The sequence below is a fragment of the Corvus cornix genome, chromosome 1A, assembly GCF_000738735.6.
Source record: "Corvus cornix cornix isolate S_Up_H32 chromosome 1A, ASM73873v5, whole genome shotgun sequence".
Classification (NCBI taxonomy): domain Eukaryota; kingdom Metazoa; phylum Chordata; class Aves; order Passeriformes; family Corvidae; genus Corvus; species Corvus cornix.
This window is the reverse complement of record NC_047057.1, coordinates 54,153,931-54,175,487: the sequence shown is the minus strand read 5'-3', so window position 1 is coordinate 54,175,487 and position 21,557 is coordinate 54,153,931. Positions and strand designations below refer to the sequence as shown.

The 21,557-nt window shown below is 39.3% G+C and overlaps 1 protein-coding gene across 1 annotated transcript; it reads left to right on the top strand.

The window, feature by feature from the left end:
* The first annotated feature begins 1,131 nt into the window (after nt 1-1,131).
* Nucleotides 1,132-20,509, top strand: HCFC2 (host cell factor C2). The gene is given in 17 exon segments (XM_039570787.1): nt 1,132-1,284; nt 1,286-1,328; nt 3,164-3,312; nt 3,694-3,854; nt 4,914-5,122; nt 5,608-5,692; nt 6,717-6,820; nt 7,402-7,590; nt 8,699-8,884; nt 9,331-9,434; nt 10,449-10,605; nt 11,588-11,788; nt 12,994-13,064; nt 14,284-14,421; nt 15,737-15,922; nt 16,360-16,645; nt 17,564-20,509. Coding segments are annotated over 17 exon segments (2,418 nt in total). The 5' UTR covers nt 1,132-1,161; the 3' UTR covers nt 17,590-20,509.
* Nucleotides 20,510-21,557: the final 1,048 nt, after the last annotated feature.

Sequence of the window (21,557 nt, the reverse complement as noted above, 5' to 3'; positions counted from 1 at the left end):
GAATTTTCAACCGTGTGTCTCAAACAGGCCCAAACTGTACTATCTGAGTCTGATTTTGCACAGGAGTCCATCTTCTGCTTGAACAAAAAATAAATGAAGAGTTATACATACAGTTATGCGCTTCGTGCAGATGGCTACAACTATTAGTATTTTTCTGTGCTGTGGTATTTAATTTGTATTGAGCTCATGCTTACCAAAATCCACCTATGTTTTTTTCACGTTCCTTTCCATTTCTATGTGAATCTGAACAGATCTAAGCAGCACCGTCATATGAGCCTGCAGAACTGGGACTGGCTCCTTCACTTGGCAGAACCCTCGGGATTACTGGCAATGCAGTAACACCTTCACAGAACCAGGTTGGAAAAGAACTCTGAAATTATCGAGTCCAGCCTATGACCACACATCACGCTGTCAACTAGACCATGGCAGTAAGTGCCACATGCAGTCTTTCCTTTAACACCTCCACCACGTCCCTGGGCAGCCCATGCCAATGTCTAATCACCTATTCTGTGAAGAAATTTCTCCTGTTGTCCAACCTCAATTATACATCTCAGCATCAGAATTTACTATGTAGAACTCAACACTGACAAGAGGCTTTTAGCACCAGATACACCCTCTTTGGATTCCCCCTCAGCCTCCCACGTTTATATATTCTCACACAACACCCCTCTCACACAGGAAAGAGCAGCTTCTCTCCTGCACAACGAGACCTTCGAATTCTCTCACATCACCCGCTGCTAGCTGTACAACCGAAACCTCGGTTGCTAATCTCAACCTTCGGTGTTTAAACAGCAATTCATTTCTTTCTCGCTGCACACCTCGCAGGCAGCAGCATTGCCTCGCCTACCACTAGCCAGTTAAAAAAAACCCCCATAATGTGCTACACGTTTCTGAGGGCTCGGAGGGAGAGCGGGTGCCCCAAGCTGAGGGAGCACCCCTCGGGCGGGGTGCGCTGCAGGCGGGAAGCCCCTCCACAGGGGCTCCCGTCGGAGCACGGCCGAGCCCGGGGGCTCCGCGGGAGCGGAGGGGGCCGTGCCGAGCTGGGGCTGCGGCGGAGGCGGGCCGCGGGGCGGGACACGGACCCGCCGCCCTCACGTCAGCGCTCCCCCTTCCCCGGCGGGCTGCCCCGGCCGCGCGGTGCGTTGTGGGAGCGGCGCTGAGATGGCGGCGGCCGCCGCCGGGCTGAGCTGGAGGCGGGTGTCCTCCTTCACGGGGCCGGTGCCGCGCTCCCGCCACGGGCACCGTGCGGTCGCCATCCGAGAGCTGCTCATCATCTTCGGCGGCGGGCAACGAGGGCATCGCCGACGAGCTGCACGTCTACAACACGGGTGCGCGGGGCGGGGCCGCGCCGCGGGGCGGGCGGGGCGGGGGGGACAGCGGTGGGGCTGTCCCGTCTGCGACCGCCGGTGGCACCGGGCTCCGCACGGCGCCGGGGATCCCCCCCGGGCTTCCCGCCCTCCCCCGGCACTGCCCGCGGGAGGCTCGGCTGAGGGGGCGGCCGGCAGGCTGAGGAGCTGCCTGGAGCCGAAATGGCGGGGCGGGAAACACGCCTGGGCCAGGGGTCTTCCCTGGGGTGGTGCTGCGCCCTGGCTGGTGCTGCGGGGTTCGTGGTCCTCCCTGGGGAAGAGCGACCGGGAGAATCTCCCGGTGCGTCTCGGTCTGTTCTGCTTTCCCCGGCTCTCGCGCAGGGGTGCGGAGCCTCTCTCCCCTGGCAGGTCGCGGCTGAATGGCGGCAGGCGGGATTAGTCCCCACGAGTGTCCGGATCCCCCTCCTTCCCTCTGGTGGCGGCGGCTCAGGAGAGCTGGACGCGCTGGAATGGGAATGTTGTTTGGAAAAGTGAACATGTTGGCATCGGGAGCCTTTCCAAACAGGAAGCTGCCCGAGACCGATATTATTTGTGAAAGATTAGACGCCTAAATAGTTACTGTACGGAACGCTGAATGAGGCTGGAAAACTTGCATGTAATTTCAGGGTTTGGGCCGAGACGGGAGAGTTAAGGGACTGATCTGTGCTTCTCAGTCAGCCAGTGTTGGCTGCTTGAGGTTTTTCCAGGCAGATTTTTCTCTGATAGCTTCAAAATCTACTGTGCTTAAATCACATTTTTTGAGGGGAGGCGGAAAAAAAATCACTTAACCTTTCTGTTCTGAGAAGTAATCCAAAGAAAACTCCTGTCAGAACAGAGGTTCTGATGGGTGCCTTTTGAGTGAGTCTGATCATGACTTTTTGGGTTTTTTCTGCCCAGACTTTCTGCTTAAGGTATTTTGCTTTTGCAGCAGTGACAGAAAGGATCGTGACTCAGTTGTTCCAGTTTCTGGATGAGTGTTTGGCCCAAACTGACCTTTCTTTTCTCTGGGGTTTAAGATGCAGGGTTATGACCTGAGCTGCCAGAGTGTGCGATGTCATCCATGGCCCTTGCTATGCATGTGATGATTTTCGAGGAGCTGGCACACAGTGAGAGCATCTTAATCCCCTACAGCAACGTTCACTGGAAGCTTCTAATTTCATACTTCTCCTCTTCATGCTCACAAAACAGTGTAGGAAAAAGAAGACATTGTCCCCTGTAATGCTTAAATTCCAGAACACTTTAAACACCAATATGCTGCTGCTGGATCAAAGGGTTGCTTTTTCTTGACTGTCTGCCTCTCCTCTCCCGCGTATCAGTGCGGCGCTCTGTGGATATTAAAATGGGTCCTAGAACAGTGTAATTAGATTTTGAATAGGGCTATTAAGTCCAGGCACAGTGCCATGCTGCTGTAGCTTTAATAATTCTGTTTCTAGGGCTAGCTCCCTCTGAGTTAGCGTGGTTATCTCTTTTGTGTGGAACTGCACTTGTGTTCCCCATTAGCCTCTATTCTTGCCAGGTCTATTAAATTGCTGGGTTACCCTTCATGACTGACTTAGTTACAGTAACCTCATGGGCTCATGCATGTACTGAGTAACATTGGTTTGATAGAGGTGTTTGCTTTTCTTTTTATTAAAAAGAATAAGAATTTGTTTAAAACTTAGTGTGAAGCAAGTAGCCCATTCACAGTTATCTGCAAATAAAAGGTAATTCTTTAGAAAGCAGAGGTGTTTAAAAATACATATTTCAGTGTTCAAAATATTTTTCTTATCCTTTTTTTCTGGTTTTTGGTTTTGTTTTTTTTTTTGTTCCTACTGTAGTTACAAATCAGTGGTTCCTTCCTGCTGTAAGGGGAGATATTCCTCCAGGCTGTGCAGCACACGGATTTGTTTGTGATGGTACCAGAATACTAGTTTTTGGAGGAATGGTTGAATATGGAAGATATAGCAATGATTTATATGAATTGCAGGTAGGAAATGTATGAAAATGTTTTGATTTTCAGAACTAGTTTATTTATCTGTTTATGAACAAACACGTTTTATTTAACCAACTGCACAGGAAAGTTAGATGGGCTTTGTTCTTCTTCAGAAAGATTTTTTTCCCTCTTCAGAATCTAAAGTTTATTCTAAATAACTTTGAAATAGAGGCTTCCATCTATAAAGTATAAAATATTTAATGTTTTATTAAGGTTAGCTCTTACATGTCTCTTTTAATGTATGTCCTAAAAAAAGCCCAGCATTCCCTTAAAAATAATTCAGAAAATATACAAGTGTTAATATTATATTAATTCTATTTGTTATGGCTGACTATAAATGAAATTATTTCTGAATATGTTTTTCTTGTCTTCAAGGCAAGTCGATGGCTCTGGAAAAAAGTAAAACCTCAAGCTCCTTCAAATGGATCACCACCCTGTCCTCGGCTTGGCCACAGCTTTTCTTTATATGGTAACAAGTGCTATTTATTTGGTGGCCTGGCAAATGAAAGTGAAGATTCAAATAATAACGTTCCCAGGTATGCTGATTTGTCTTTGAATTTAATGGCTTTAAAAACAAATTACTAGATATGACAGCTTTGAAAAGGAACATTCTAGGCAGGCTGTCCTGCATACCAAGCACTCTAAGTTGGATTATTTGTGCAGTGAAGGGGTTACATGCGAAGAAGCTTAAGTATTCCTTCTGCTAATCTCACAATATGAAACACTGACTGACAGCTCTGACACTTCTGTAGGGAAACCTGAGTAGGCTTTGGTATTTTTCCTAGTATTTTGGGTGATGTTTTTAAGAATGGCTTGTTTATTAGAATTACCTCAATCAGCAAAGTCTCGTGAGTCATCAGGGAACTCATGAAAGATGTTTCTTCTATATTGCTGTGAAAAACAGTTATGAATTCATCTGGAAATTTTTTACAGTAACAGCTGAAGTTGCCTTTATTGTCAGCAAACTGTGCTATAATGCTGAAGTTTTATATCCACATTCACCTGCAGTTCAGAGCACTTATATCCACTGAGCTATAAACTGGCAATTTCAAGCTCAGTAAACAAGAGGTATCTGGTGTGAATGCCAAGATTCAAAGACCATTATCTAAAAATAACTTGCTGATAGATTCAGCAACAAATGGGTAATTGTCTGTTGGCCAGCCTGAAGACACAAGAAAACAAACAGCTTCTTCTCACCTTTGTTGCCTTAGAGTTGCAGAAATCAATCTCTAGTATCTCTTGTCATCATGTATTTCTCACAACTTTGCAGTTTGTTGCAAGTGTGTCCATATGTAGCAATTTTTGCAAGGAATGTTGTTTTCCAGTGTTCAATGTTTTTCGTGTAATAAAGTGTAGCAAATAAGAGAGTGTGTTTTCTTAGAGGCAACAAGTTATAACTGTTAATTTTTTTTGTTTTAAATCCATTTTAAATCCAGATTTGGTACTGTCCACAATGCATCAAATGTTTTGACAGTTTAAAACTCTACACCCTCCCAAGACAGAAGTCTGTAATACTTGGAAATGGTCAGGGTTTAAAGCGCACTTGTCATCATGCTTATAAGTGAGTTTTTCATACTTTGACAATAATACCCTAGATATTTAAATGATTTCTATGAACTGGAGCTGCAACATGGGTCTGGCGTGGTTGGCTGGAGCATTCCTGTGACCAAAGGAATCTTGCCATCTCCCCGAGAATCTCACACAGCCATTGTGTACTGCAGAAAAGATGTGGGAAGCCCAAAGATGTATATTTTTGGCGGGATGTGTGGCTGTCGGCTTAATGATCTCTGGGAACTTGACATAGGTGAGTTGGTTTGCCAGCAGAAGTCAGTGCTTGCTGGCTGAGGGGAAAAATTGCAATATAGAATGGTTAATGGCATGCTGTGGTGCAGATATTATTGAGACACCAGAGTGTTAGCCTTTTGTAATATTTGGAATTAAATAGATACAGCGTTGTTTGCATATATTATCCTCCCTGATTCAGGTACACTGTGAGGTGGTTATCATAGTCTTTAAAGCACTCTAAAGGAACAAAGTTGAATAACCATAGTGAAACCATAATATATGTTCTTGATAAACCGTTAGTTTCTCAGTATTTCCTGTGTTTTTTTAAAAGAAGTTCCAAGTGCTTGTTGTTGCACCTTTTTTCTTAAAGTAGCCATCTTAAGAAGGTGGCATTTTATTTTGCTGAATATTAGAGGTATGTTCCCTCCTAAAATCCAGGTATTGAAATATGTAGTAACAAGTTTTTGTTTTTTTTTATTGAGGATTTTGTTCTCTTTCTTTTAGAAACCATGACCTGGTCAAGACCAGAAACCAAAGGGACAGTACCACTTCCTCGCAGTCTCCATACGGCCAATGTAATAGGAAACAAGTATGTCTGTTGTTAAAAGCTCAACTCTAGAAAGGTACACCTAGTAGGAGAATGATGATGCTTATCCACTACTGCTCAGTATAAACATCAGCCCTGTAGAATAGTTTTCTGCTGCTGTTTCAGTACCACTGTTAACTTAAGGGTATCAAACTGCCAGTGTTTCCATGCAGCAGGACAATCTGCCCAACCCACCAGCAGCTTTCTGGGCTTCTTTGTGCATTCTGGGGCAGCCTCAGCTGGGCCTAAGCTCTGTCAGGAGTGAGCTTGAGTGCCTCTGTGTGTGACACAGATGAGGTAGATATGCAAAGAAACTGCTCAAAGACTAAAACTAGTTCCAGGCCAAACTATTCCCTGCTTTTTCTGTAGTCTGCTCCTCATTACTCTGCTTCTTGCCAGTGTGGTTTGTTTTGGCAGGTAGTATTGATAAAATGGATTTTTAAATATGGGTTTCAGTGCATTTTTTATCAATTTACAAGCTGGTGTGAGGAGAAAGAGGCAAGGGGGTAAAGAAATATGAAAGCTTAATATCTTCTGATGCAACAGCTTAGCTTTTTATTATTTACTTAAAATGTTAGTAGTTTGTAGCCTGCATTATATTTTTGAATTTTGATATCTGAGTTAGATGCCAGTCATTTTAGCATGACTTATTGAGGGGTCTGCAGTAAAGGATTGTAGAAATTCTGTTGTATGTGTGTGATTTTCGGAGAGCATTAGCAGTTTGGTGTTTTGTTAAATGTTACAGTATTCGCTTCTATTTCTAGGAAGTTGCATGAGGAGCTTCCAGGATTTTTTTGTGTGGTTGGGTTTTTCAATCAGTTAATTTACTCAAAAATTTGAGAAGGTAGATATCTGCAACAGTACTTCCTAAAGAGGACAGATACAAATAAAATTTGCTGTGAACCAAAACTGTAAAACACTGGAAATTTTCTGTTTTGTCCTAGTTTGAGAGAGCACATGCAGCAGATCTGGATATTAACTGGCTTTTCTTTTCTTTTCCCCTCTTCCCTCTTTTCCTGTGTTTCAGAATGTATGTTTTTGGTGGATGGGTTCCACAGTCAGCAGGAGGTGAAATTTCTGCTTCTGATGGTGAATGGAAATGCACCGGTTCATTTTCTTACCTTAATTTGGGTCAGTGTTTCTGCCTTTCTGGGAGTGGGCATTTTGAATTAACATTTTCTTAACAGAGTAGAGTAACTGTTTTGAAGACCTTGAGAAAAGTTTAGGATACATAGCTGTAATCGTGGCTGACTGAAGAAGTTGCCAGTTTTTTGCATCTTACTTGAAAAGTGATATTTTAATTAGTATTTTTCTTTGAAGATTCAGCAGATTTGCGTCTGCAAATATTTGTTAATACAACTACTAAATAATGTAAATGCTCCTTCTTCATTTGTAGAAGAACACAAGAGACAGATTCTGAAATGAGGTTTTTCTAAGCATGATAGTACTATCCCTGAATCCTCAACTTCTGATCTATTTGCCTGAGAGAGATAACCAGAGGTCAGAAAATCAGCCTGTATTAATTGATTTTATCTTGCACACTTATTGGAAAGTGACCTTCTCTTTGTAATATTTCAGTTTTAAATGCAGTTGTCTATAAAAACAGAGGTGATTTATTTTCATTTTTTTCTGAGCAGTTAAGTATGTTAACATCTTTATTTCTTGTTTTGGAAAACATCTAGAAACTAAATGCTGTGAGTTTCATTTACTAGATACCACAGAATGGATAGGTCTGATCTCAGATTGCCAGGAGGACAAAAGTAACTTGTTACCAGGGCCAAGAGCAGGACACTGTGCTGTAGCTGTTGGCACTCGTCTGTATATCTGGAGTGGTAGAGATGGTTACAGAAAAGCTTGGAACAATCAAGTTTGCTGCAAAGATCTTTGGTACCTTGATACTGGTGAGTCAGAAATAAATAATACATTGTGTATTTCATTAACGTATGGAAAGCTCGCATGATTGATGATCAGAACATTAAAGCTGTAGCAAACGCCAAGATTATTTACATTTTAAAGATTATTTTAACATCGTGCTTCACTGCTGGTTGTTTAAAGGTTATTACTTAAAATGAAAAAATGAGAAAGGCTTGTTTAAAGCCGCTGAAAGAACTTTGTACTGAATTCTGCACTGCATGCCATAGTCAGTTGACACAAGATGCTAAAGGCTGTTTTGCCTAAACTCAGGGTTCCTGGTCTCTCTTTTTAGTGATCTTTTCTGCTACTACATACTTTTTTCACCAAGTCCCTTCTTCTCTTGGGATCATTGCTGCTGATGCTTCCTCATCTCTTGGACTGCAAAAAGATATTCTTCAATCTAAGAAGGGCCCAAATTGTTCCTGGCAGTGAGGGGAATTCTGGAGCACTAATCACTCATTGGTAGCTGCATAGATGGCAGGACACTGAGATGGTGTTTGGGAGAGAGGGAACTAGACTAGAACTCTTTTTCTCCCATTTCATTTTTCCCTCAGAAAATCAGAAAATGAAAAAGAGTAGCAGCTGCTGAAGATTGCAGCCTAGTCAGGCATAGAGGCATGTGAGAGGAGCAAGCCATTGGCATTAATCATGTCTAGGCTTCAGCCTGTGTAGAAGTTGTTAGAGGGAAAGCTCACTTCAGCTACACAGAGCAAGCAAAAAGGAAGAGGAATAATTTGTGAATTAGAAGAATATGTAAAGCTTTAGGAGCCAAAGAACTACCTGCAGCATTTTAGGAAAGCACAAGTCCTTCCTCTGTAATCCCTTCGATGATGTAGCTACAACCCAAAGACCTACTGGCAGCAGAAGAACCATTAAAAACAAAGCATCAAAACTGGAGCATTTTTGAACACTTTAAAAAGACACTTTGTGATTCGCTGACTTGACTTGCCACCTTTGACAGTGGTTTCTTGTTGAATCTGGTATATATTGTACATCAGTGAAAAAAGATTTTGCTTGCAATATGCAGATATTTAATAAACTGGTAAGGGAGGGCAATTTCTAACATGCTGTCTGTGTTTTATTGGTTTCTTGTAGAGAGACCTCTGGCACCATCACAGGTACAACTGATTAGAGCTACAACCAACTCTTTTCAATTGAAGTGGGATGAAGTCCCTACAGTTGAAGGATATCTTCTTCAATTACATGCTGACTCACCAGTGCCCCCGGTGGCTGGAATTCCTGGTACTGGCGTTCCTGAGACATCTGTGCTGAGTTCACAAGGTAGCAGTCAGATCACGTTACACTAATGTTTGTGCGCAGGCAGACTGGAGGGTGGCATAAGTAATAAATATGAGTTTGTTTTGTAAAGAACCATTCTGTGAGAGAGAGACCCTGTTTCTTTGCAGAGAGACACCCTGTTTCTTTGATTATTTCCCAAATGCCTGCATCATAATTATAGAAAACTCCCCTTTCACTTGTTTCTGTTGGTTTTGGCCAGCTGTCTGAGTTATGAAGGTATTTGTAGAATGCTGGCCACAATCTGGGGAAGGAAGCAGTGAGGAAGGGATTTTATCTGACTGTTTGGCCATACAGTTTCATTTCAGGCTTACAACAACGTTTTGCTTCAGGCAACTTTGGCTTCCCTCTTCCTTACTGAAATAGGTTCCAACCATCATAATACGAAGTTTTACATAACTGATGGGAATTTGCTTTTGTTTGCATGCAAGGTGGCTGTTCTCTACATCAAAGTCCGCAATCATTGCCTAGTGTCCCTTATCCAGAAATGAAGGTGGATCATCCCAGCCAAACAAATAATCTCATTCCTAATAATGTAAGTGTAAACTGAAAAATGCTTAAGTGTCAAAACAGTATGGGAAGGTAGTGAACTGCCAGCACACTTCCTCAGTTTTAAAACTCCCTGCATAATTTTTAGATCTTAGAAAAAAAAAACCAAATAAAACAAAAAGACACCTGCTGAAGTAGTTGTCTGTTTTCTTACATACTTTTTGCTTTTAGGATTGAGAGACAGTCTTTCAAGTCCTTTTCTTGTTAATGAAGAAAGGAATTGCAAGTGTATTGCCTTCCACAATGCTAACTGGGAGCCTGACACCAGTAGGAATATTATTCTTCCTGAAAATGTTGGTGACATTAATGTGGGAAGCAAAAGGAATAAGGCATATTCCTTCTTCGTTGGTCTAGTTTAGTTTTATGCTAGTCTGCTTAGTTGTAAGTTCCTACAGCAGGTTAAATCCAATTATTATCTGTCTGGTTGTGGTCTGTGTGTGTACATGTTCGCTATTTTGCCAATTTAACAGAAAGAATGAGGACAAACTCTGGCTAAAGGATCCCATTTTTAGAACTTTGGACCTTTTCTTAGTTGTGTGAAGTCTTAGATCTGTATGGGATCCATTATGTATTCCTGGACAAAACACATGTAGAAATACTATAAATTTCACTAAGAGTAGAAATATCTCAAGTACATGTCAGGAAAGCAAATGTTGAAAGCCTCTGTAATTGGGATTTTCCTCATCTGTTAAAGTCCCCTCAGTAGACTAAATGTACACAGCAATGAACTTCCATGTAGTGACAATAGAACATGAGCTTACTCTCAGATAAAATTTATTGTGTGTCAGGGACAAGTCCAAGTCAACTCAGTGTTTGAGTCTCTGTTCTATAATGGCTAAGGTAAGGTGGGTTGAGAGGTTGATTTCTTGGTCTAATTTAAAGTACTAGGGGGAATTCTTGGAGGAATTTGTATTGTTGTTTATGAGCAAGCATTTTCATGCCATGCTTGCAATTGAAATTTCTGAACTTTGCAGTTTAACAAATGTGTTGTTTTGGTTAGGTCCAAGTTTCCCTTTCATCCAATTCAAAAGTAGAAGGAAAAGAAAAGGTTGCAGCACCTGAAAACAAGGTTACACAGGAGACTATGAAAAACCACGCAGATGCTACAGGATTCAAAGAATCAAATGCCCCTTCTCTTTTGCCTGTTTGTACTTCAAGTAAGATGACTATAGAAAAAAAGTAATTAAAAAGTGAGAGTTAAAGTTCATCTCAAAAACATAAAATAAGATTGTTTCTGTCTTGTAATTTAAAATTATTTAAGAGTCCTTTGTAGTTTAAAAAACTCAACTTGTGTTAGTTATTACTGAATATATTTTTAGAATATATGAAGAAAATTGAAATCTTAACTTGTTTGAAGTGTTGCAAGGCACATGAAATTCTCAATATATTCATTATTATGATGGCAAACATGTCTCTTTAAACATAAATAGTCATTTTTAGCATCAAATAAAAAGGGACAGATAACATTTTACAACATTATGGTGATAGTAATTCCAAACTGACAATGTGTCTGTCTGTTAGCAGTGAAAAGCTATTGGCTGATGTAAAATCTCAGGCAACATAGAGAGAGGCATGTTTCTCTCTGACTGTAGAGGAAATAAAAGATGACAAGGCTCTGATTTATGCATTTCACTGAAATGCCTTAGGTTCAGTGTAGTGAATCCAGGCTTAATCACCTTATCTGTTTATATTTTACTTCAATGTATTTTACAGGTAGTTGGATTTTTATTTTCTTCACAGTGTAATTTAATTAGATGTGGAAATTTTGATTCTTATTGCTAAATGAGAAACAGACTTCTACAGGGGTTAATGTTAAATTGATTGTTACTACTCTGTGATACTGATTTATGTGGATGCTTTATTTTAGTGCAGTTTTTTTCCCAAATTAGTTTTTTTTGGTGACCAAATACATCAAGAACAGCAAGCCTAAAATAACTGTTTACATACATCTGTTTATGACTGTGTAGACAAACTTCTGTTCAGTTATATACCTAAAGTAGGCATTAGCAATCAATATAATCAGACCTGTTCTAACCTAATTCTGAGCTAAACTTAAATGAAACTAAATCCATTAGATCAAGTTGAGATGTGTTGTGTTATCAATATTGAATTCTGGCTAATATTTTCTTTTTCTTTAAGGTGCTCAGACATCAGCAAATGTAGGTGAATTACATGACTTGGACAAACAAACTGTAAATCCTGATGCTTCTGTATCCAGTACTGTCTCCAGCACACAAACTATGGTAACCCAGCAGGCTGTTAAAACTGAATCATCAAGTACAAATGGGGCAGTTGTTAAAGATGAAACTTCACTAACAACATTCAATTCAAAATCTGAAGGTTTGAAATGTGTTTCACATACTGTATTTTGAGCCATATATTTCTAAGGCCATCAGAGTTCCTCTAGTGTGGTGGGATTCCCGTCTTGAGTAGTACCTGGGATATAGATAGGGCTTTGTGCATTGAAGACCTTGTGCGGCCTGGATGACCTCTGCTAGCATTTATACATCTTTTAAAATCAGGATATTCCTTCTATGCATTTGTAAATCACGTTTCCTGTAAGTGAAAAATCTTCATTTATGCAGAGGTACATTTTCTAAATATCAGTGGCAGCCAGTTTTGGTGCCCGTTGCACATTTGCTTTCATTGATTCGTGATTGTCTGTTTTGTCAGCAAAAGACTAAAATAGTAACCTCAGATGATTTTGATTTTAAGCAACTGACCTCTGTAATGAATATGGCCTGTTAATGTGGCCAGCTCACTGCTAGTCAGATGTGCTGGCTTCTTCACAGTCTGCTGGAAATATCCAAAATAAGCAGCAGTGCAGAAAATAAATGGGTCGTTTTTCAAGTCTTGTTTTTGACAAATATCAACAGGCTGTGCTTGTTGTTGTTTTAAGTGTTAACTAAAGAACTGTATTCTGATGTTGATGTTGTGTGCATAGTATAATTTTTACCAAGCACTATTATATTTTAAAAGCAAAACCCAGGACCACAAGCATAGAATACTAATACTTCCTTGTGTTACTTATGTGCTTAATCTTTTTTTTTCTTTTAAGATTCCATTTTAAATTTAATTAATGCTCTGTTCCCAGTTGTTAGGATTGTTTATAGGTTAACTGCTTATGTTCAAAATTCAGACTGTATTGATGTCAGAAACAATGCCATCAAATTAAGATTTCACACTTAGACTATTCATACAATGTCCCCAGTATGTGCCTCAATCTGGTGTTTAGATTATTTGTTTGCAAATATTTTATATTGATTTCATAATCCTGTCACTTTTTAGGATTTTCTGAGTCCTGCCTTCTGTTTGTATTATCTGTAGCAGCCTCCAATGCCAGACTCCCAGAATTGTTCTGTGAATATGACAGAAGCCAAAATTAGTTTGTGTTATAAATAGAACTGCATGCAAAAGAGGTCTGAGATGTTCTTGTGCAACAAATGCTTACAAATGGCTATTAAGGTCAACTTTCATACTCTGTGGGTTTTGTGTTAAAATTTTTCTACTGATTGAGTTTTTAAAATTTAACTTTTTGCTTTTAGCTGCTGAAACTGCTTACGTCATGCCTTCAGCAAGGGTCAATACTGGACAGACAAATGATTCACACTCCTCTGTAAGTCTGAAAAAGTATTATCAAATTGCTTTACCTATTGTTCTGTTGATTAGTTGTCAGGGCTCTTCTGTTCTCCTTTAATTGTATTTCTGAAAGAAAAGCAATGTTTATTTTGAGCTTGAAGTGAATAATTCAGGGGTAAACATTTCTGTTGTAAAACTAATTGCATTGTGTGGGTTTGATGTGGCTCTGAGGAGCAGTTGTGTAGTTGGGAGGAGATCCAAGTACATGTTTCAGCTGTTGAATCATTTTTATCAACTGGCACAGTGGAATGGCCTGCTGCATGATGTGCAAATGTAAAAAGTTTTTCTGTATGCACAACTGAATTTAAAATGAAGTATGTATTAGATCAGACTAGTGTTAGCTGCTGATTCTATAGTTTTGAAACGTAACTTAACTGACATCTTGATGTTTTTCCCTAGAGGAGATGGGGACTGACTATGCAAGCTGTAAATACTGCCTGAAAAAGTAAATGCTTCCTATTTCACCTGCTTACAACTTAATACACAAACCCAAGGTGCCACTGTTGCCACCAAAAGCGAGGAACTGAGGATGGGGAGAAGCAGCTGCAACTAAAGGGTTGGGGTGCTTTTGCCAAGAGCAGTTGCAGCTCCTGCCCCATTTCCATGCTAGCAGGATCCTGGCCCGTCTGTGCTGGGCACCTGACTGTGCAAGTGCCCTCCCTGGTGCCTGGAGACCAGCGAGAAAGCCAGTCTGTGTTTCTGGGTCAGTCAGGAGCAGTTTGCACGCCCTGCATCCCAATGCCCCGCGCCACAGCAGAGGGCTGTTCTCAGCTGCAGGCGAGTTCCACAGGGCCTGACAAGGAGCACGTGTGGGGCTGAGGTACAGCTGAGCCCCAGGGGGAGCTGCTGATGTTGGACCACCTTGGGAAACTTCTTGACCTCTGAGAGAAATTAACTCACAACTACATACTGCTACGGACACCTAGTTCTACAGCTTTAAACTTCTTCCCCTCCCTGTTTAGAATATTAGATGTGACATCCCAGCTGTTGCTTTTTAAATGACAGACTGTGTCTAAGTCAATTATAAGAACCAGTTGGTTTTGCACGGTATTTGAATAACACATGCATATTCATTTGAAGCATAAGAAAGTAACACTGGTATGAAAGGGGGTTGTCTCTTAAATAAACTAGAGCCTTAGTTTTTTTCCATGCATTGAAGTATGGGTAATCTACATGACATGTTCTTCAAATACTAGAGAGCTCCCCAGAGGCCGCCGGCACCGGTGAAAGCCAGGGACCGCCGGTGGTATGATGTGGGAATTTTTAAGAACAACAGTGCTGTGGTGAGCCAGTTCTACTTGCTGCCAGAGGAAACACTGAACATCAATAGCAAGGTAGCTGCTGGTTCTTCTCTGATGTAACTTGCACATACCTGTTTCAGAATCTGTTGCTTATACAGTTCACAACAAAATGTGGGATTTTCTGATACTGCAGCAGATGCTGGTGCTTGTAGGAGTTTTGTATTTTATGACCAGTAGTTCCACATGTATTTTTCTGATCGCTTTTTACTATTTCCTAAACTGGATGAATTTTCTTTTGTTGTTAATGTATGATAATACAAAATATCTTATTTTGCTATTGCTAACTCTTTTCTTATTTCTTGCCTTAGGAAACAATTTTAAACTTACTAAGCTTTCAAGTGAATAAAAATTCTTAAAAACTGAAAACCCCACAATTTCTTAATATCTTATTTCAGTCCAGCATTGAAATGTTTCCGTTTCTTCTCTGTTCCCAGAATCTTTGCATAAAAATTGTTAAAGATACTAGTAAGACATCACTGTTTAAAAAGACTAGATCTGGAACTGTAGAATCTTTTGTATTAGATCTTTCTAACTTAAGGTTTTGTACATGTAAGTTGATACATGAAAACTATGAGTGTGAAACTTGCAAAAGTGTTAATAGTTTTGATGGTAAAAGTGTAAATTAGTGATGTCCTAGTGAACTGGAAACAAAAATCATGTCTTCTTGAGACAGAAACAAAATAACAGAAACCTTTCTTTGAAAGCTTCCCTATAAATATCGTATGTCTTAGTTTTAAAGAGCACAGTGCATTTGACACTGTTTACATTGTGGTTCTTACACATTATTCAGAAGGAAAATAGTTCCACTCTAAGTATCAGTGATGCATCAATGCATACTTTAATCATGGAAGTATGGTAGCACACAATGTTCCAGGAAGCTATTTGTTACTAACTTACAGTGCTTTTCTTTAAAAACATTTTGGTTACCTGCACATTGAACTGCAGCTCCTAACTTTAGGAATAACTGGTTTTGAAATAAAACTCTTTTTTTATGACAGAAGATTATGTTAACTAAATCATAACTTATGTAGTTGTAAATGCTACTTTATTTTTACTTTCCTGAGTAAAAGTAACCACAAGGTGCACTTTCATTTAAATGACTGAAAAAATGGGGTATCTTTCGGTCTAGAGATGTAGTCTCACATTGCATCTTAGATCAGCTGTTTTGAGGTGAGAGAGTGCCTCAGTCCAAACCTTTTCATAAATTTTGATGTAAGCACAACAGTATTAAATAGATTTTCAGTTTCAATTAAACTGAGATTAATCTCATTTTACGACCTTATACGTTTTTAGGCTAATTGTGTCTAGAACGTTTTTAAAATTAACACAAATGTTGCTTTATTTTCAGACGGAAGGTGCAGATGTACCAGACTACAGATTACTTAAGAAACAGGATCTGTTTCCAGGCACAGTGTACAGGTTCAGAGTTGCTGCAATTAATGGATGTGGTGTTGGGCCTTTCAGTAAAATCAGTGAATTCAAGACGTGCATTCCAGGTTTTCCTGGAGCTCCTTCAACAGTCAAAATCACCAAGGTGAGAAATATAGGTAACTCTGGTTCTGATGTTCAAAATTCTAGTCAGAACTCTTGGTTAGAGTTGGTTTGTTGTTGGGGTTATTTTTAAGTTTAAATTGTCATATAAAATAGTGCCCAGTGCTTACTTGGTTAACTCTGCTTGATATGATATTCTTTAAGATATTTGCTAAAAAGAATTGTTTTAAGACTTATGGATCATGTTAGCAGATATACATTCAATCATCTGATGGTTTCCCCATGATTTTCTAGTCTTGCATCCTTAGATCTATAGGGGTTTACCACGCTTCTTAAAAAAATGTCGAAAGACATCCTTATCTCCAGAGTGGTGATGATAGGTTAGAATTTTCACATAATCTTTAGAATTTGGGGTTTTTTAATATTGTTTATATATTTATGGTTAGCTACGTACTATCATACTTTTCTCTTTTTCTTCAGAGTGTCGACTGTATTCATCTTTCTTGGGAGCCTCCTGCTTCACCCTCTGGAAATATTTTAGAATATTCTGCCTACTTAGCCATCCGTTCCACACAATTACAGGAAAATCCAAGTCAACTTGTATTTATGAGGATATACTGTGGTCTTAAAACCTCCTGTATAGTGACTGCTGCCCAGCTATCCAACGCCCACGTGGATTACACCTCCCGGCCTGCCATAGTGTTCAGGATTTCAGCCAAGAACGAGAGAGGCTACGGCCCGGCCACGCAGGTTCGGTGGCTCCAAGGTAAAGTCACTGTCACATACAGCATTTGAGTGGGGCAGGAGCTGTGCATTGTGACTCCAGAACCAACACAGCACTGCATGTGAACTTCTTGAAATGTTGTTTTGTTCCTTATGGGAGTTTTATGCAATTCTAGTTGTTGCTTCTTACTTCCCTGGGATTCACTTCAACTCAAAAGTTTCTTAATCTAATAAGAAGTAATCCAATAATGCTCATCATGTACATGACATACAGTGCCATCGGGGGTTTTTCAGTCTTTCCAGCCTCCTAAATGAAAACAAAATTCCACCAGGTGATGTAAGGTGCATTTTTGTGATGCATGTACACTTTAAAGTCTGTATCACAGGCAGAAGAGGTTTTGTCTTCTTGTCCCTGGCCTTGAATTTGTACTGGTTCATGGTGATTTGGGGATGGGAATGGATTCACTGAAAATAATGATTAGTTTTAGCCTGGTCAGTTCTGGCTCACCTTGTAAGTAAGCCAATCCAGGGTCTCAAAGCGAAATTTGCCAGCTTCTCATCCCACTCCTTCCTGTTTCTGGCCTAGCTTTGTTGGGAGCTGGCTTTGCTCAGCAAGAGGTCCTGTGGGCACAGAGGAAGGTAGGAAGGGCAGAGTGCCCACCCCCTTGGGCAGCAGGGAACTGTTGTGTGGGGGTAGCTGACCTCAGCTGGTGGGCTGGGACCCACCTGTTGAATGCTCCACTGCTTGGTTTTAGTATGTGCTTTTCTAAGTTGGGGAGTAACAATGAAATTGTCTTCTATGATGTTCACTATTCCAATGCTGTTTAAACCCTTTAGTTGGCAGGGGTTTTGACCATGAGCTGTATCCCAGAACTCTGAAACAGTATTTGTTTGAAAGTGTTTAACTGTGTACACCATGTGAAATTACGAAACATTTAACAATGTCTCCTTCTTTTTGCAGACATGAAAACATCCGGCTCAAAGTAGAAACGACTTAATAAATCCCAAGTTTCGAATGTAGTGTTTAATGTAACTCTTGTACTATTTGTAAATGCTACAAATATTTTATTTTTGCATTGTTTTTACCTTAAAAATATATAACCTTTTTTACGTTTGACACATCAACATTATAGAGCCTTGCTCAGGTATGAGTATCATATAGAAAATATATCAGAGGTGGTGGGGTGGAGGATCACACTCTATCCAGCAGCTCTTCTTGGTAGTGATAGTTAAAATGTAATAATATGGTTTCAAATTAAAAATGTATAAAAGAATTGGCACAAGCAGTAGTATTTGAGGTAGATTCCCCATGATTTCTACAGATCTTGCATAGATAATTCATAAGATTTGGTATATGAGCAAATTCTGTTTGGTTTCAGTTCCTTATACCACATTCTTCATTGTGGTGCCTGAGTACAAGGCAAAAATTTCCAGTTATTATATAGTAACTTAAAATGTATAAATATTTTAATATATACTTTTTTTGTAAAGAAATGATTTTTTCTACTATTTGTAACAAATATCTTAATCTTGAAAGATATCCCCTGAAAATTTAAAAGGAAAAAGATAAACTTATCCATTGCTCTTATTACAAAAAAAGGTAAATTCATTGTAAATGCACTACTATTACTTATAATTATTCTTTTGTAGTTGTACAAATCTTAAACTTGTAAATACCAATGTTTACAAGAGACCTTTCTGGTCTTGTATTAAAACTTCCATGAGATTCATTCTCCTTTTTTTTTTAATCCATATGCTTTGCTTTTAGCATATGCTTGCTTTTTGCACTAATAATAACTTACCTCATTCCTGTGTTAATAATCACTTGTGTTTCTTCCATAATGTTTCTGTAAAACTTCAATCTGAAAATTTTAACCAAAGTTTAGAATACATGGTAAGCAATTTTGCACATATTATATGGCAACTTTCAACATATTTATTCCAGTTAATCTTCTTAAGTGCTTGTTTGCTTTACCAATATATTCTGCCAATCAAGTTCAGTATCTCCCTTTTACTATGCATCATTTTACATTAACTAGCTAGCTGATAAAATCAACAAGCATTACTTCTAGGAATAGGTGGATCCATTCCTATGCGAAAAGAAAAAATTTGTTCACAGTAGTGAAATAAAGGTAAACATTTAAAATGCTATTTATGTATCTATATATAAAACTATGTTTACCAAAGTGTAGAGGAAAATGGCTGAGTTGGACAAGGTCACTAGGTGAATAGATTGAGGCACCTAAATAAGATTTATTTTAAAATAAAATCTAAATTATTTACTGTGCAATGAAGTTTATACTTTGCACTTTAATTTTGCCCCAAATGCCAAAAGATTATACATCAAGGTAGAATTTCTTGCCTCTTCCAGTTAAATTTGTCTTAAGAGCGTTTGTAAATATAGAAACTAAAATCAATGATGTGCCTGGTTTGGTGGGAGAAGTATCACTAAAATGCTAGAGAGTTAGCAGCTCAAGCATCCCAGAGCAGATTTAATAGCCAAGTTTTGGCTACCCTGAGAATCAGGGTTATAATGAAGTGCTGATACAGCCTTAATTATCGCAATGCATCACATGCTACAATAGCATCTAGAAAGTGCTGGGGACCATAAATGGCTATAATAGTGTTAATTGTGGCACAGGAGTAACACATGTGGATTGACTCCAGAGAAAAATCATGTGTTTATGACAATGACAGATATCCCAGTTTCACTTTAAACAGTGTTTATAGTATGAATGTATAGGACTTTTCCTGAAGTTAACTGGCTTTAAGATATTTGTGTTTTAATGGTCCATTTTGTCAGGTAGGATCTCACTACCAATACTGTCTGATAACTAAAGTACCATACACATGAACTGTCAACTAGAAGAATAGAACTTGGTTTTTCTTATTAGTACTGTGAAAGAAGCCTTTAGAGAAAACACTTGTGGCTTTGATTTTGTTGGTTGATAGCTGTGATTGTAGAGTTGTTATTTAAGAATAAAACCTGTTGGGTGTGTCTGGGTGGAGTTTTTTTGCACTTGGTTTCACATGCTTTGCACAATTTCTTTTTTCAGTGGGTATGTCACGACTACCAAAGGGTAAAACTGTGGTGTTTTCAATGAAAGTATCATTTCCTTGTGAGTGTGCTTTCTTCAGCTGACTTGACATAAGATGTCACTTTCTCTTTTTTGTCCAAGTTGGGTGACGTGGAAGAGTGATCATATGCAACTCTTCAGTTGCTCACAGTTTTACTTTAAACTGAAATTGTGGTACACACTGTAAAATACACTTTGTGGTCTGTTTTTAGAACTGTATTTATAATGTCTAAATCCCACCTGTTTGCCTATCAACTAGGTATCAGACAAATATTGATTGTTCGATTTTAAAGTTTAGAAGACTGTTGACACCAGCTCTTTGAGACTCCATGTTATCCATTTATTTTAGATACTGCTAAAGGAGATGTAACAGAAGCTGAAATCTATCAGATTACAGTATCCATATTGTAGAAATGTCCAGGTTTACTAAACTCCTTAGGGAGGTTGTGACTGTGTAAGCATAGGACAGTCTTGCCAGTTACGGCAGACACTGCTACAGCTTCATCTTCAGAATGTTCTTGTGAAAGTGGAAATGAAGTGAACAATAACCTACACTTTGTGTTTTCAAAGTAATTATAGCAATATCTTTTGAATGTAGTTTGGAGTAGAGCACATGATCATGCCATAAACTCTGAAGATGTAATAAGTATTACTGTTGTTATCTGGTATTTCAAGATAGCGAATTTGACGTGAACTTAGTCTTACAGCCTGTTACTTAATGACCTCTACAAGGAAACTGACATTTTGTACAATACAAGTTGATTAGTCTTATTTTGAAGCATTGTTTGTTCTTTGTAATAAAGTGGTTGTCCTATCAAATGCATTGTAAATACTGAAGTGTGTCTGTTTTTTCAAGAGGTGTACGTGTACAAACCTGGAATTTCTGTTTTTTCAGAGGTGTACGTGTACAAACTTGGAATTTCTGATGCAAAGAAAAGAGTGAGTAAATTTGTTGAGTTGGGGAAGAGGTTTTAGTGATAAGCACTGTCATAATACTATTACTCTTTCATAAATATTGTCTCCTAAGTTAATTCTTGGTTACCTCATGAGCTTTTTCCTTAGTTGAGGTTCTCCAGTACCCATGCCCCATCTTCTGCAGTTGGTGTGCACTCACCATTACTCTGCCCCCTTCCATGCCTTTGTGCCTTGCAGGCTGTGGCCTCTGAACTGAAATTTTGACATTATTTCCCCTGTCTATACAGGGGTCATGTTGCTGTTGTTGAGAGTGAGTGACAAAGAGTTTGGTGTTGCTTTGTTGCAGTTTTTTAAAAAGATGTGTGAGCACATAGCGTGCTCAGAAGGCTCCTGCCAAGGATTTGAATTGTGTTCGTGTCCAGCTCTGCTCAAAATGACACCATCTTGGGGCAAGTTGCTAACCTTTTATGGCAGCTATGGGGAACTCTTGTGGGAATAAGCAGCATGTGTTGCTGGGAGCAGAGAGGAGCAAGTGAACTGTAAGGTCTGCTGGATTGTTTCTAGACCTCCTTAAGAGACTTCACATGAGAAACTGCTAAAAGCTGTCTGCTTCAGATTGATTCCTTCCTTGTGTTCCCAGCTATTGTAGTAGTGGTTGTTGTCCTGTTTCTTGTGATTCTTGCATTAGTGGAAAACAAATGGGAAAGCCTAAAACATCAGTGGAGAATCCCCTTGTGCTGTTTTCTTTCTGTTAGTAAGATTTTCAGAGTAGGAGTTATTTTCTCTTGAAGGCAAATTTGAATTTGCTGTATGAATTTATCTTAAAAACAACTTGGATTTATTTATTTTTTCTTTATTGCATTAGCTGGTCCCTAGGGTATCTTTATATTTCTAGTGAGCTAAACATCAGGGCCTTTATTCTGTGGCTTCCAGTTCTGACACTGAAGCATTTCCAGATTCCCA